This window comes from Podarcis raffonei, chromosome 1 (genome assembly GCF_027172205.1).
Source record: "Podarcis raffonei isolate rPodRaf1 chromosome 1, rPodRaf1.pri, whole genome shotgun sequence".
Classification (NCBI taxonomy): Eukaryota; Metazoa; Chordata; class Lepidosauria; order Squamata; family Lacertidae; genus Podarcis; species Podarcis raffonei.
Window position 1 is genome coordinate 123875373 of NC_070602.1, and position 14110 is coordinate 123889482.

Sequence of the window (14110 nt, forward strand, 5' to 3'; positions counted from 1 at the left end):
AAAGTGACGTTCAGTGATTGGATAGTTTTAGAAAGTTGCTACAGTAACGTTGTAGTGGAGCTCTATATAAGCAGGCTGACTGAACCCTTCAGCTCAGTTCTGTTATGGCCTCTGAATAAACAAGAGCTGTTTGAAGAATCGCTGTGTCGTCTGATATGTTCGCCCACAACTTAACAAGAAGGAAGAGCAAAATGTTTGACACCTAAGTTATTTTAGATTTTGCACACGCACGCAGAATGAGGTGGCAGCGAGGTATCAGAGACCAGAGGTGGTACAACGGGCAGCACTGTTTGACAATGTGGGTGGAGAGATTATATTTTAAATGCCCCCTATGTTTGAAAACAAAAATCCTCATGAGAAAAACCAATTCTGCAGGGAGCAAGCTTGAACCTCTCACTGGTGTACTGGCTTTTTGCCTGCAAGGAGTTTTACATGGGACTGCATTCAGAAAGGGCATTCCCCAGCTGCAACTCAAACTAGGAACAATCCATTCCTATACAGTGGTACCTCTAGATACGAACGGGATCCGTTCCAGAGCCCCGTTCGCATCTAGAGGTAAACGTAACTAGCGATGGCACGTCTGTGCACACGCGTGTCGCTTTTCGCCGCTTCTGTGCATGCGCGTGACGTCATTTTAAGCGTCTGCGCATGTGCAAACGGCAACTCGAACGGACTCAACTCGAAGCATATTTAACCTGAGGTATGACTGTACTTAAAAAAAAATTTAATACTAATATTTTATTGAAAGAATTTCAATTATAAAGAAATAAAGTGATAAAGAGGGGGAAAGTTAGGTTAAAAAAAGAGCAGAGTTGTGTATAAGAAATTTATATATACAAAAATGCAATGTAATATTCTCCCATAGATTCTTATATAAATTGATACAGTGTTATTATCCTAATACATATGTAGATTTTAACAGCCTACTACATTCCAAGTGTTGTCACATTTATCCAAACAAAGTCTACGTCTGTAAGCAGTCAGTTTATAAACTGCAAGTGTTGTCATCTTGTCCTTCCTATTCTGCCTTTTACCCGGGACTAAGAGTTGTTGTGATGTCAAAATACAGCTAAGGAGCGAAGGTGGAATGCAACAAACGAACTTTAACAAGCTGCTTTTTTTGTCTGCAACTGAGGCCCACACAAAACCAACTTTTTGAGGAATGCGTGATACAATTGTTAGATGGCATGTCAAAGTGACAAGTAAAAAAATATGCTGGATTAAATTTATTTCCCTCTTCTTTCCAAAACCTAAGCTTTAGCCCTCCATCACCCAACAACCTGAATTTGGCCTTAAAACTCTTGATATCTTGTAAAGAGGAGGAGTAGGAAGAAAGAGACAAATGTACTTGAGCCGCCTTTGCCGTAATAGAAGAAAAATTGGTTCACATACTGTTCTTGGGTTGCGGATGAATATTTTTGATCTTCCCAAGGAATATTCCTCTTCAGGGACTTCCAGCTCACTGAACAATACCTCTACACCAGCTCTACAACAGAAAACAAATGGAAGCAATTTACCCCTCTCTCTCAAAAGCAGCACCTCTTACACAGGCTGAGAATACAATAATCATATTATTAAAGGGAAAACTTTGCTTTAGCATAGGCACTTTAAAAAAAGACCAGTAATTGTTATCTATTCTGTTTGCAAACACTTGTGCTTCAGATGTGAAAATGGTATACAATGTCTGCTCTGATAAAGTCATTAAGGATTAGAAAGTTCCAGCCAGATTGTGAAATTGACAAAGCAATGTTCTAAACAGAGGTACAGTGGTACCTTGGTACTCAAACGCCTTGATTCCCAAACGCCGAAAACCTGGCAGTAAGCGTTCTACTTTTCAAACATTTTTCGAAGCTGAACATCCGATGCGGTTGTCTGCTGTTGTTTCCAGGGCGCCTGCACCAATCAGAAGCCACACCCAGGTTTTCGAACATTTCAGAGGTCAAACAGACTTCTGGAACAGATTATGTTTTTGATTTTGCTATTTATTTTGCAGTTGTTGTTTTTTTGAGGCTTTTTTTGTTAATTTGTTTTTGTGACTGTGTGGAACCCAGTTCAGCTACTGAATGATTGTGTGACTGCGGGAATGGATAAAAGCCCCCATCCAAACAATGACTATCATCAGTGCAGGTAAGAAAAAAAATTAATTTTAATTTTTATCATCTACAATACTGTCTTATTTTATAGTACAGTACATTGATTATTGCTTTCATTTTATGGATCAATGGTCTCGATAGTAAAATTCATGTTAAATTGCTGTTTCAGGGGTTGTTTTTAAAAGCCTGGAACGGATTAATCCGTTTTGCATTACTTTCTTTAGGAAAGTGCACCTTGGTTTTGGAACGCTTTGGTTTTGGAACGGACGTCTGGAACCGATTAAGTTTGAGAACCAAGGTACCTCTTTGTGAATTTGTAGCGGAAATGTCCTGAACCCCACCTCTCAAACTTATGTACAAATCGAACTTAAGCTCTCCAAACAGATTTCACAGTTCTTGGCAGTTTAAATGTAACAAAATATGTATTTAATTTATAGAAAGTGCAGATTAAAGCAAAATGGAGTGGAATTGTGGGGAAAACATGTGAAAGAGACACGAACCAGAAATTGAAAGGTTAATCCATGTCTAATTTTAATTAGGGTTGCCACAAGACAAAATAAATCTGCAATTTAAAATAGGAAAGGTATGTAGATAAAAAGATGAGAGGAGCTTTGATGGAAACAATACAATAGTTCTTCAATCAATGGTTGTCCGATCATTGTATGCCTTTTACTGAATATGATTTCCTTGGGATCGCATCTCCACAGGATAGTTTTGTAACTGGCTCTGCGCCATACAGATGACGTGGAAGTCAATTTCAAGAATCAGGTGCAGAGGCCACAATTTTGCATACCTTCAAGTCATGTGAAGAACCTTTGTAGCAACATGCAAAATTATGGCACCATGTTTTGCTCCCTGAGAGCATTTTGAAATCCAGGAAGGGCAAAGAGCATTGAAGTTAATAGGGTGTGGCTTAAGAGGTCGGTTTTTTTGCTGGAAAGAGCATGCAATCCCATAGGCATGTTAAGCAATTGGCGCTGGGCCAAATAAAGACCAATAAAAAGGTAAAGGGCCCCTGACAGTTAAGTCCAGTCGTGAACGACTCTGGGGTTGCGGCGCTCATATCACTTTACTGGCTAAGGGAACCGCTGTTTGTCCACAGACAGCTTTTCCGGTTCATGTGGCCAGCATGACTAAGCCACTTCTGGCGAAACCAGAGCAGCGCATAGAAATGCCGTTTACCTTCCCACCAGAGTGGTACCTATTTATCTACTTGCACTTTGACGTGCTTTTGAACTGCTAGGTTGGCAGGAGCTGGGAGAGAGCAATGGGAGATCACCCTGTCGCGGGGATTTGAACCGCCAACCTTCTGATCGGCAAGCCCAAGGCTCAGTGGTTTACACCACACACAGTGCCATACCAGTACACCTGCACTAATTAGTTAACGACTCTTACCTGGCAGGACCTCTCCAGTGTGGCCATGTCTGTTTACAAAGCATTTTATATCTTTCTAGACAAGGCTCGTAAGGTTGCCTGAACGCATATCCTGCCCTTCTGACACGGACATTTTCCAGCAGACCCAAATACCGGACCTGATGACAAACTAGAGCCTCGTTGAAGATATGTGCTGCTTTTTTGTCATTGGGCTTAATGCATCTGCATGAAAAAGAACATTCATTAAGATATTGCACAATAATTTCTGCTACACAAGCACAACTATTTCTTTTCCACTCAGTTGGTTTAACATGCAATTGACTGCAATCATTTGCACGTCTCAGACAGAAACAACAATAAATGACTAAAACAGGTAACATAATCTTCTCTCGCATTATGGATTAAATATAGAAGGCAATCACGGTTATCATATTCATCAGACAATGGATCTTAAGACATTATAAACATTAACTTATGGTAATTCCAGAGACACTTGGCTCATTATTTTTCCAAATAGCTGCATATCGAATTGCAAGTGTCCCTATTTACTAATTAAATTTGTATCCTTTCCTTCCTGCCAAAGAAGCCCTGGGGCTCAGAGCCTTGTACTGTCGTAGTCTTACTAGAATGCAAAATAGAACTACTTAATTCTACGCCCCGAAAAGGCATCCTGTTTTGCTTGTCACTTGATGACATGGATTTGATGTGTAAGCTTCTCTGTAACGTTCACTGCACCAGAGATATAAAACAAGGAGTCCTTTTGCTCTTCCACAGTTGTGCTGTCACTAGTCTATTAATTAGGTTCTAAATCTAATCATGTCTATAAGGAAAAGTGATTTTTTCTTAACCTTCCTGGTTTGTAATTCTGTTCAAGCTTACAACCGCCTCCCTCAGAGTCTAATAGTGAAAATAGCATTGATTTTGGTGTTCTAACAATTGTTTGCCCCACAGTAGTGTTGATCTCCTTGAGTACTTTATCCCAAAGTCTTGCTAGATATGGGCACTTCCACCATAGATGAATGCATGTACCCCACTGACTCATAACCCCTCCAGCACTCTGGGGACATGTATGAATCTCATTGTGCTTTAATACGATCTGTGGGTTTTTATGTATTCTCTCTGACATACGGGGAACCAGTCCCAGCACCTTCATTTTCCAGAAGCTATCCTATTGATTAGGTAGAATTTCCACCCCTCTATCTCCCACTCAAATCACCCTACGGCTTTCCACCTTTGCTCTTCTGCTGCTGCAGAATATATATCTGAAATCAGGTCTCTCCCTTCATCCGCTGAACCCAAAACTAATGCCACAAACTGTGAGAGAGACTTTTAGTCCCTTGCTCCCAAATCTCCCTGTTGGAAATAAAGTAACAGCTTGGATGGACATTAAGCCAGTTGAGTTCAGTCGTGGTTAATCAATCTCTCAACTACTGGTCTGTAAATGGATAGGTGTTATACAGAAGGCCTTAGGCTGGTACAGTCTCTCTCCTTTTCAGTCCCTGAAACTGTGTCTCTCTGTCTGCACTGTAGAAGGGTGAATGATTTAATATATTGGTACCAGGGGCACGTACTTGGGATTAATTTGGATTGCTATGCTTTCCAGACTACAAAACATGCACCATGTGAACACATTATGAAGATTTGCAATTGTATGGGAGTTTATTGGAAGGGAAAGGTTGTGCCTGCAGAGCGACCGTCTCTGATCCTGACCACCGCATGCCCAACAAGACCTTGCCTTTATCACCCAGTATTAAATAAATTAAGTGACATTACTGACAAGCTTTGTTTTTTTATTTTTAAAAAAGTTAATGTGGAATTCCTCGTGCCATATGGATTGTCCTTCTGCATAGTAAACCACAGCCCAGCCTGGCCCTTTCATTCTCAGAAAATAAATTTATTAATGGAAGCTTGCCATTTTCAAAGAGCCTTTCCCGGAATTAAAAATGAGAAACACCTGAAACATAAATAACAGCTTGGGGAGGTTTGACATTTTTATTGCTATTCTGCCTAAAAGGGACAACTTTCAGCTTATCCAGCTTTTTGTTTCTTTCCTAATTCTTCTGAGCACCGAGCATAAGTTCAAAGCACAAAGTTTACTTAGATCTTTTGGAATCTGAACTCCCAGATCTCAAGAGTGATTTAATGTAAGGTGGGATCCCCATAGCACACTTGGCCTTGCAATTTGGGAGCCATGTTTACACTACAGGCTTCTCATAATGAACTTTTAACCTTGCAACCACCCCATACCACGCCAACTCCTTAATTATATCTGGTAAGACCTCTATCGGGTCTTACAGCATTATCACAATGTCATCAGCAAATGAACTTAGATGTTCTCTGCCTTCTATGGTGTACCTTGTAACTCCATCATTCCCCTGCAATGTAAACATTGAAGGGCTTGGGAGATAAAACAAACAGGGTAGTTCAGAGACATCCCTGTTTAATATGTGAACAAAGTTCAAAGCAAACTCGCCCCCCCCAATCATTGGTTTTCACTACTGCCCATTAAGTACTAAATAAGTTATGTTATAGCACACGCACCGTATTTTTCGCTCCATAAAACGCACTTTTCCCCTCCTAAAAAGTAAGGGGAAATGTGTGTGCGTCTTATGGAGCGAATGCAGGGGGGAAGCAGGCAGGAAAAGCCCCCAAGAGCCGCACACAAGCACCGGGCGGCTCTTGCGGGCTTTTCCCCAGGAGGGAGAAGGGACTGACGCAGCCAGTCAGTCCCTTCTCCCTCCTCGTAGAAAAGCCCACAGGAGCCACACGATCCTTAAAGGGTGTGCGGCTCCTGTGGGCTTCTGGGGGGTATTGCCATAGCCATGCGCAGCCCCTCCGGCCGGGAGAGGCTGCGCGCGGCTAAAGAGGAAGCCAAGACAGCGAGCGGGATCCATCCGGCTTCCTCTTTAGCCGCTAAAGACCCATCCTGCTCGCTGTCTTGGCTTCTGCCATAGCCGCGCGCAGCCTCTCCAGCCGCTAAAGAGGAAGCCAAGACAGCGAGTGGGAGAGGCTGCACACGGCTATGGCAGAAGCCAAGACAGCAAGCGGGGTGGATCCTACTCGCTGTCTTGGCTTCTTTGCTCTTTGGGCTGGGGGGGGGGGTTATCTGGGCTTCCCCCGGCAGCCCCAGAAGCCTCTAAAACTAGGTGTGCCTTATGGTCCGGTATACCTTATGGAGCAAAAAATACGGTAATTCCACCCCCAGATAGAGTAATTTCAAAAAGTTTTAGAAAGACAAAAAGCCCATTCCAGTTGGTCAAATGCTTCATGTGGCTCCAGCATTTTCAGTAGCAATGAGTTACTGTTTCATTATGCTGCATTACAAGGCCATGGAACTGGATTCCTTGGTTACCTGATGTAGTTGGGATTTTTGGTCTGCAAGTTCTTCATCAAGGTTGCCACGGAAGCCTTGAACTGCGAACCTGCTGTTGGGGGCCTCTTTAGGTTAATCTTGGCCGGGTTTCCTTCTGGGAAGAGTGCTTTAATGAGGGAGTGGTTGGCCCTCCACATGGCCTGGGACAGGTCGCGGTAAAGCAGGTCGTTGTTCTTGTCGACAAATCCTTCTACCTGATACATCACCTAACAACGCGAATCAAGAGTGTCTCAATGAACAAGAGATAATCAATCCAAGGGAAGGGCGGAAACAAAAGACAAGAACAAATGGCTAATGCCTCCAAAATATTATTGCTGAATGTCAGAGGCACTGGGTCCTGCCCAACTTTGAGGGTGCCCAGTGCACACATGTGTTATCACATGGTGACAGGAAGCTACAAGACCTGCCACAGTCGTGGGTAGGCCCGGAGAGGCCCGCCACAATCGCAGGAAGGACTGACAGGGCCTGCCGCAGCAGCAAGTAGACCCGGTGAGGCCCATCGCAGGCGGCGAAATATTGATGGGGTCAGGCCCCCTCCTTGAAAAATTCAGGGAGGGGGCTGTTCGGCCCCTTGGCCCCTCTAGATGGTTCCCCTGCTGCATGTTAAGTAAACTATATTAAAAGAGACCACAAATTTCCCTTGCCTTAAGCCCCTTCCTAGGGACGCAGGTGGCGCTGTGGGTTAAACCACAGAGCCTAGGACTTGCCGATCAGAAGGTCGGCGGTTCGAATCCCTGTGATGGGGTGAGCTCCCGTTGCTTGATCCCTGCTCCTGCCAACCTAGCAGTTCGAAAGCACATCAAAGTGCAAGTAGATAAATAGGTACCGCTCCGGCGGGAAGGTAAACGGCGTTTCCGTGTGCTGCTCTGGTTCGCCAGAAGCGGCTTAGTCATGTTGGCCACATGACCCGGAAGCTGTACGCCGGCTCCCTTGGCCAATAAAGTGAGATGAGCGCCGCAACCCCAGAGTCTGCTACAACTGGACCTAATGGTCAGGGGTCCCTTTACCTTTACTTTTAAGCCCCTTCCTGATCCCAGTTGTGTGCACCATAAACAAAAGAGAGAAGCTACTTTAAACGGTGTTCTGGCTTATCTCTTCCCGACTGGGATGGCTGCAGTGGAAACATGAAGGAAGGCTGTATCTGCAGTAATTTGTGCATCTCTTTTTTCGACTCACTATCTCACCTTGGGACATCTACGGCAAGCATGCTTTCAAGCTGCCCAAAGCTGGAATGTTAGCCTTGTGTATAAAACCATACAACGTGCATTACCTTGCCAGCGTAATGCTGGATTCTGAAGCAACAGTGGGGCAGGGAAGTGTCGTTCAAGAAGCGTGAACATTTGCTCATCCTGCTCTCAAAGTGCTGGTGAGTGGCGCAGACCTGGTTCAACTTCTCTAAGAACGTGTCGTCCGTAACAGCTCCTGGCCTCAAGCATTCTTCATCCAGCATGGCTAGAATTCCATTCTGATTCTGTTGTGCAACAATAAGGTTCATTCCATGTGAGATGGGCATAAATATTCTATGTATCCCTTAAGGTTCACAGTAAATGAATGCCAAACTAAAGCAGGTAATTAGCAAGTCAAATTTCAAGTCAGAATGCAAAATTGAAAGCCTGCGTGTATGTCTGCCCTACACAGTCCTTTCCACATTAAAAGGCATTTATTCAGATTAGATTAACTCAATATGCTGAGCACAACTAAAACTTCGAACTAGGATTTACCTGGACATGTCCAAATTTTATTGATTTATTTAACAGCATTTATATACAGCGGTTTCCAAAAAAAGGCTACATATTTCTCCAACTTTACCAGGGTGTTGTTTTATAACATTGTAGAGTTGGAAGGGACCCCGAGGGTCATCTAGTCCAACCCCTTGCAATTCAGGAATCTTTCACCCAACATAGGGCTTGAACCTGTTCGTTACTTCCTAGGTACTTCCCCATTCAAATGATCAGGAGCTCACCAAGTTAGTGGCTAAATATCTCTATTTGGTTTTTTGTCGTCGAAATACATTGCAGACGTCTGATCTCCCTGGAGACCTAGAGATGTGACGAGAGACTGCTCTGCCTCCTTTCTTTTAGCAAATGTTTTGTGCCACTGGGGAAGTGGCAATTCTGTATTGATTTGTTTTGGATGTTTGTATGTGATGCCAATAAAAGGTTTGATGATGATGATGTACTTCCCCATTCTTCAGGTCTCCAGACACTGAGGCCCAAGAGATGTCACAAAATTCAGGAGGGAATTTGCACCCTTTTGCTTGGAGGAAACCCATTTGAGGCTCCCTCAATGTGGTGCTTGGCAAGAGCATCACTGAGCAGATGAATCTCTTCTTCCTCTTCCTGATGAGATGTGGAATAGGATAGCGTCTCTTAGCTGCAAATTTCTAAGCGTGTATCATTCACTGGTGGCACACCTATTCTTTTCCATTTTAAAATCCATGCCTTTTATTTCAACTGTTCCTTCTCAAATCCTTGCGATTTGAACTTCCGATACAAAGCTCAGCTATGATCCAAAGCGAGACAGTTGAAGGAAGACGCTGGTGTCTCTGTCTCATTTTCTGTGTCTGGTGATGCTGGCTAAAGAACTGCTCCAGATTTCACCGTTGTCAAGGAACTAATGAGACGTAAAAGTGTGGGTAGTCAACAGGAGCTGCTGTCTGCAAGTACATGCTGTATTTGAAACATACACTGAAAGACGCAAAGTGTTCCGTTTAGCATTCAAAAGAGAAATATTATTTATTGGGAAAGGAAACCTTTTTTAAAAGCTTGCCACCTAATCCTCAAGAACAATGTTACTTTCATCTACTATTCTGTTGGGAGTGGCTGGGGCAACCCAGTCAGGTGGGCGAAATACAAATAATAAAGTTGTTGTTGTTGTTGTTTTGTTGTTGCTGTTGCTGCTGCTGCAGGGAAGTTTATGAGACATTGACATTGGACGGTGTCTCCATCAGCCTGCTCCCCTTAATCGCCATCTGCAGCAGCCATTCCATCAGGGTAGGAGAGAGCAAGACAGGAAGGACTGCAGGGGCTCTGCTGAAAAACTAGCAACTTTTGGCTCCTCCACTCCTTGAAGTCTTTCCATTCTGGCTGGTGATTCTACAAACTCTGCAACTAAGAAACGGTTGCTGCACATTCTTTTTTCCTCCTCTTCTCCCAATCCCTTTTCCTTTTGTGCTGTGTCTTTTAGTTTATAAACCTGAGGGAAGGGAATGTCTTCTCACTGACACTTGTAAGGCGCTCTGAGATGAAGGGGTTTTTTGTTGTTGTTTATAATGGACGGGAGAAAAATGCTTTTTAAAAAAATATATGAGTATTTTGCTCAATTCCACCCTTCAGAATGCTTTACTACAAGCGTCTCCAGGCTAATGCCCTCCAGATCTTGTACCCATCATCCCTGACTATTGGCAATGCCAGCAGAGGCTGCTGGCACTGCAGTCGAAAAATCTCATCTGAAAGACCCCAGGTTGGGGGAAGGTGGGCAAACGACACTACATACAGTGATAATTCCTTACTCCTTAAAGCACTATGCCACAATACATTCTTCGGAACTAAATAAATCATTATCATTATTATTTAAATTTTTACAGCACCCTTCTTCTGATGATCACAGGGAGGTTCACAATATAAAAACACAAAAAAATGCATACCATACATAGCTGTCAACTTTTCCCTTTTTTTGCGAGGAATCCTATTCGGAATAAGGGAATTGCCCTTAAAAAAAGGGAAACGCTGACAGCTATGATACCATAATAACACACAAAAACAATACCTCACCCCCAGTTTTAAACGCCATAGATGGTTAAAGTTAGGCAAAGGCCTGGGAGAAGAGGAATGTTTTTGCCTGGTGCCTAAAGATACGCAATGAAGATGGCCGGCATCCCTACCTGGGGAGAGCATTCCACAGTCAGGGAGCCACCACAGAAAAGGCCTGTTCTCATGTGGCAGTCATCAAATCAAAAGAATGAGAACATTCCAGAAAATTTCATTTTTTCTATAGTTATGACTTACATTTTCTATTAGGTCGCAAATTACAGCATTGTTGAAGTATTCAATGTGCGTCCACTCAATACCCTATAGAAACAAAACACAGAAATTGAAGAAGAAAACCATGGCAGGAAGGCAATTTGAAGGCACTCTGCTAAAATTTCATCCATTCCAACCAGAGCATATTTTAGTAAGCTAGGGGCTTGTCTTCTTTTAGTCCTGGCACAATACCCCAGTTCTTCTGAGCCCTAATAAGGTCACTAAAGACAAGGAAACCTTAAGGATGTATGTGCTTTAATCGCTTTTCACCTCCCAGGCCTTAAATAGGCTTGACACCCGCTTTTAAATTACAAGGAATTATGGGCTAGTGGGAAGCCCCACAAGGCAGGCACCCAGAGTCAGGATCCCACAAAGATGATAGTGACCACCAATATATGAATCTCCTTTGATGAAAGTGAGCTGAACTATTATGATATGGAGTGGGGGTGGGTCTGCAGTTTTTAAAGGAAATGAAGGGCTGTATCCCCTTCTCCTCGTCACAGCAATTTGTGATCATCAGGACTTCAGCATTATGTCAAAACTTCAGAAGCTGCTAATGTTGCTGGAGCAAGATGAGCGTCCTTGAACGGCTGCCAGGTTTGCTTTCCATTCCATTCCCCAATCTGTGTCAATTTCCCATGCACTTAACTGAAACAGAGCCAAAGCCCTTTTAGTGCAAAGCTTTGGGTCAGTAATGTTTTTGTGCATCTTGGGAGTGTTTCTAAGGAAATGGACAATTTCATCTCAAGAACTGCTGGTGTGTTTTCCCCCTGCCTTCAGCCTTCATCTTGAGACGGAGATGACAAGCTGAAATAACACGGTCAGCATAGGCTACGCAGCCCACTTTGGGGGTGGTTAACCATTTTTGCAAGTACAGTGGTGCCCCGCAAGACGAACGCCTCGCAAGACGGAAAACCCGCTAGACGAAAGGGTTTTCCGTTTTGGAGGCGCTTCACAAAACGAATTTCCCTATGGGGTTGCTTCGCAAGACGAAAAAATATTGCGTCCCCCCCCCGCGGGTTTTTTTCGCTTTTTTCGCCCTTTTCCTAAGCCGCTAAGCCGCTTATCAGCTGTTCCGCTGATAAGCCGCTTAACAGCTGATCGCTGAAAGCCGCTTGACAGCTGTAGCGCTAATCCGCTAAGCTGTCAATGGGCTTGCTTCGCAAGACGAAAAAACCGCTAGACGAAGAGATTCTTTTCGTCTAGCGAGGCACCACTGTACAGTGGTACCTCAGATTACATAGGCTTCAGGTTACAAACGCTTCAGGTTACAGACTCCGCTAACCCAGAAATAGTACTTCGGGTTAGGAACTTTGCTACAGGATGAGAACAGAAATCGTGCTCTGGCGGCACGGCAGCAGCAGGAGGCCCCATTAGCTAAAGTGGTGCTTCAGGTTAAGAAGAGTTTCAGGCTAAGTACGGACCTCCGGAACGAATTAAGTACTTAACCCGAGGTACCACTGTACATCACAAACCAAATCCGAAGTGATGCTTAGCACCACCCAAGTGCATATGGCAATATAAATGCAGCTTTCCCCAATATTTCTGAGGTTTTGTCTTTAATCTACTACTGTGCACGATTGTTGAAAAGGGTTTCAGTTGTGCAAAGCAGTTACTGTTGTTGCTTTATATACAAAAGTGGCCAATCCATGGTTGTCCGAGGAAGATGTAACACTGGGGGGCGAAGCTAAAAGTATAGCCCTTCTCCAAAGTAAATACAGTGGTACCTCGGGTTACAAACACCTCAGGTTACAAAAACTTCGGGGTTACAGACTCCGCTAACCAGGAAGCAGTACCTCGGGTTAAGAACTTTACCTCAGGATGAGAACAGAAATTGCGCGGCGGCAGCAGCAGGAGGCCCCATTAGCTAAAGTGGTACCTCAGGTTAAGAACGGTTTCAGGTTAAGAATGGACCTCCAGAACAAAGTTCGTACAAGTAACTTGTGAACAGGGCTATAGGTTCATACACCAAAATCATTGTGTGGCCAAATGTCTGAAATTTAACTTCGGTACTTTCACCTGCCAACTTGCCATCAGAATTGTAGTGTTAAATAAATGCAGCTACGAGGTATTTAGATTACAGTGGTACCTCGGGTTACATACGCTTCAGGTTACAGACTCCGCTAACCCAGAAATAGTTCCTTGGGTTAGGAACTTTGCTACAGGATGAGAACAGAAATCGTGCTCTGGCAGACCGGCGGCAGCAGGAGGCCCCATTAGCTAAAGTGGTGCTTCAGGTTACGAACAGTTTCAGGTTAAGAACGGACATCCGGAACGAATTAAGTACTTAACCCAAGGTACCACTGTAGTCTATAACATGTAAACGAAGGCACTTACGACCTTGGGATTTTAGGCAAATCAGATTTAGAATGTGTTCGTTTCTAAAAAAAAAAAAAATCTAGAAGAATATAGTGTCTATATTCTATATCTGGAATATAACTATATACAGAATATATCTACAGACACGGCACAGACACGGCGCTTTGCCCTGCATCCTTTTCAGCTAGCGGCTGGGGCTCCGGAACGGATCCCGGTCACAAAACAAGGTACCAGTGTATAAGCATAAATTTGACTTTGGTTACTGGATTCTAGTAGACTGTCTAAATATTGTGGAGAAGTGTAAGGAGCCTGGGGAAAGTCAGGAAGAAAAGTGGGGAAGAAAATGCGGATTAGTGTCAGTGCTATTTTTCTAGAAAAAGAGGTACCATGAACGTTTCCCTTGTTCTCTTATAATGACAATGGCACCCACCTGAGAGGCACCAGAACTGAGTTTCGGCAAGTTCTAGCTGAAAAATAGCCCTGGGTAGAGTCGAGCCCAGTGAATCTCCTCTCTACCTGCCAACTTTGGATGCCATCGCCCACTCCACAAAACCATTTTGTGTCAAAAGGATACCACCTGGAGTAAAGACTTCACCTTAAATCAATGTCTTTTCAACTGCCTATCTGGTTTCAGGGCTACTACTAACGCCTCACAAACAGAACATCAACATGGTACAGTGGTGCCCCGCAAGACGAATGCCTCGCAAGACGGAAAACCCGCTAGACGAAAGGGTTTTCCGTTTTGGAGGTGCTTCGCAAAACGAATTTCCTATGGGCTTGCTTCGCAAGACGAAAATGTCTTGCGAGTTCCTGCGGGGTTTTTTTTCCTCCCCCCCCCCTTTTTCCCAAGCCGCTAAGCTGCTTATCAGCTGATCCGCTAAGCCGCTTAACAGCTGATCCGCTAAGCCGCTAAGCCGCTAAACCGCTTA

General features: G+C 43.9%; 1 protein-coding gene across 5 annotated transcripts in view; it reads right to left on the minus strand.

Moving 5' to 3' along the window:
- The window catches only part of MYO1B (myosin IB), a 151832-nt gene that overhangs the window by 25800 nt on the left and 111922 nt on the right, over positions 1–14110 (minus strand). For all 5 annotated transcript variants that reach the window (XM_053360620.1, XM_053360637.1, XM_053360628.1 and 2 more), the window contains exons 15-19: positions 10848–10910; positions 8111–8311; positions 6820–7046; positions 3489–3689; positions 1393–1486 (exon numbers count right to left, since the gene is read on the minus strand). In XM_053360620.1, coding sequence (XP_053216595.1) covers positions 1393–1486; positions 3489–3689; positions 6820–7046; positions 8111–8311; positions 10848–10910 — 786 coding nt within the window. The remainder of the gene's footprint in view (positions 1–1392; positions 1487–3488; positions 3690–6819; positions 7047–8110; positions 8312–10847; positions 10911–14110) is intronic.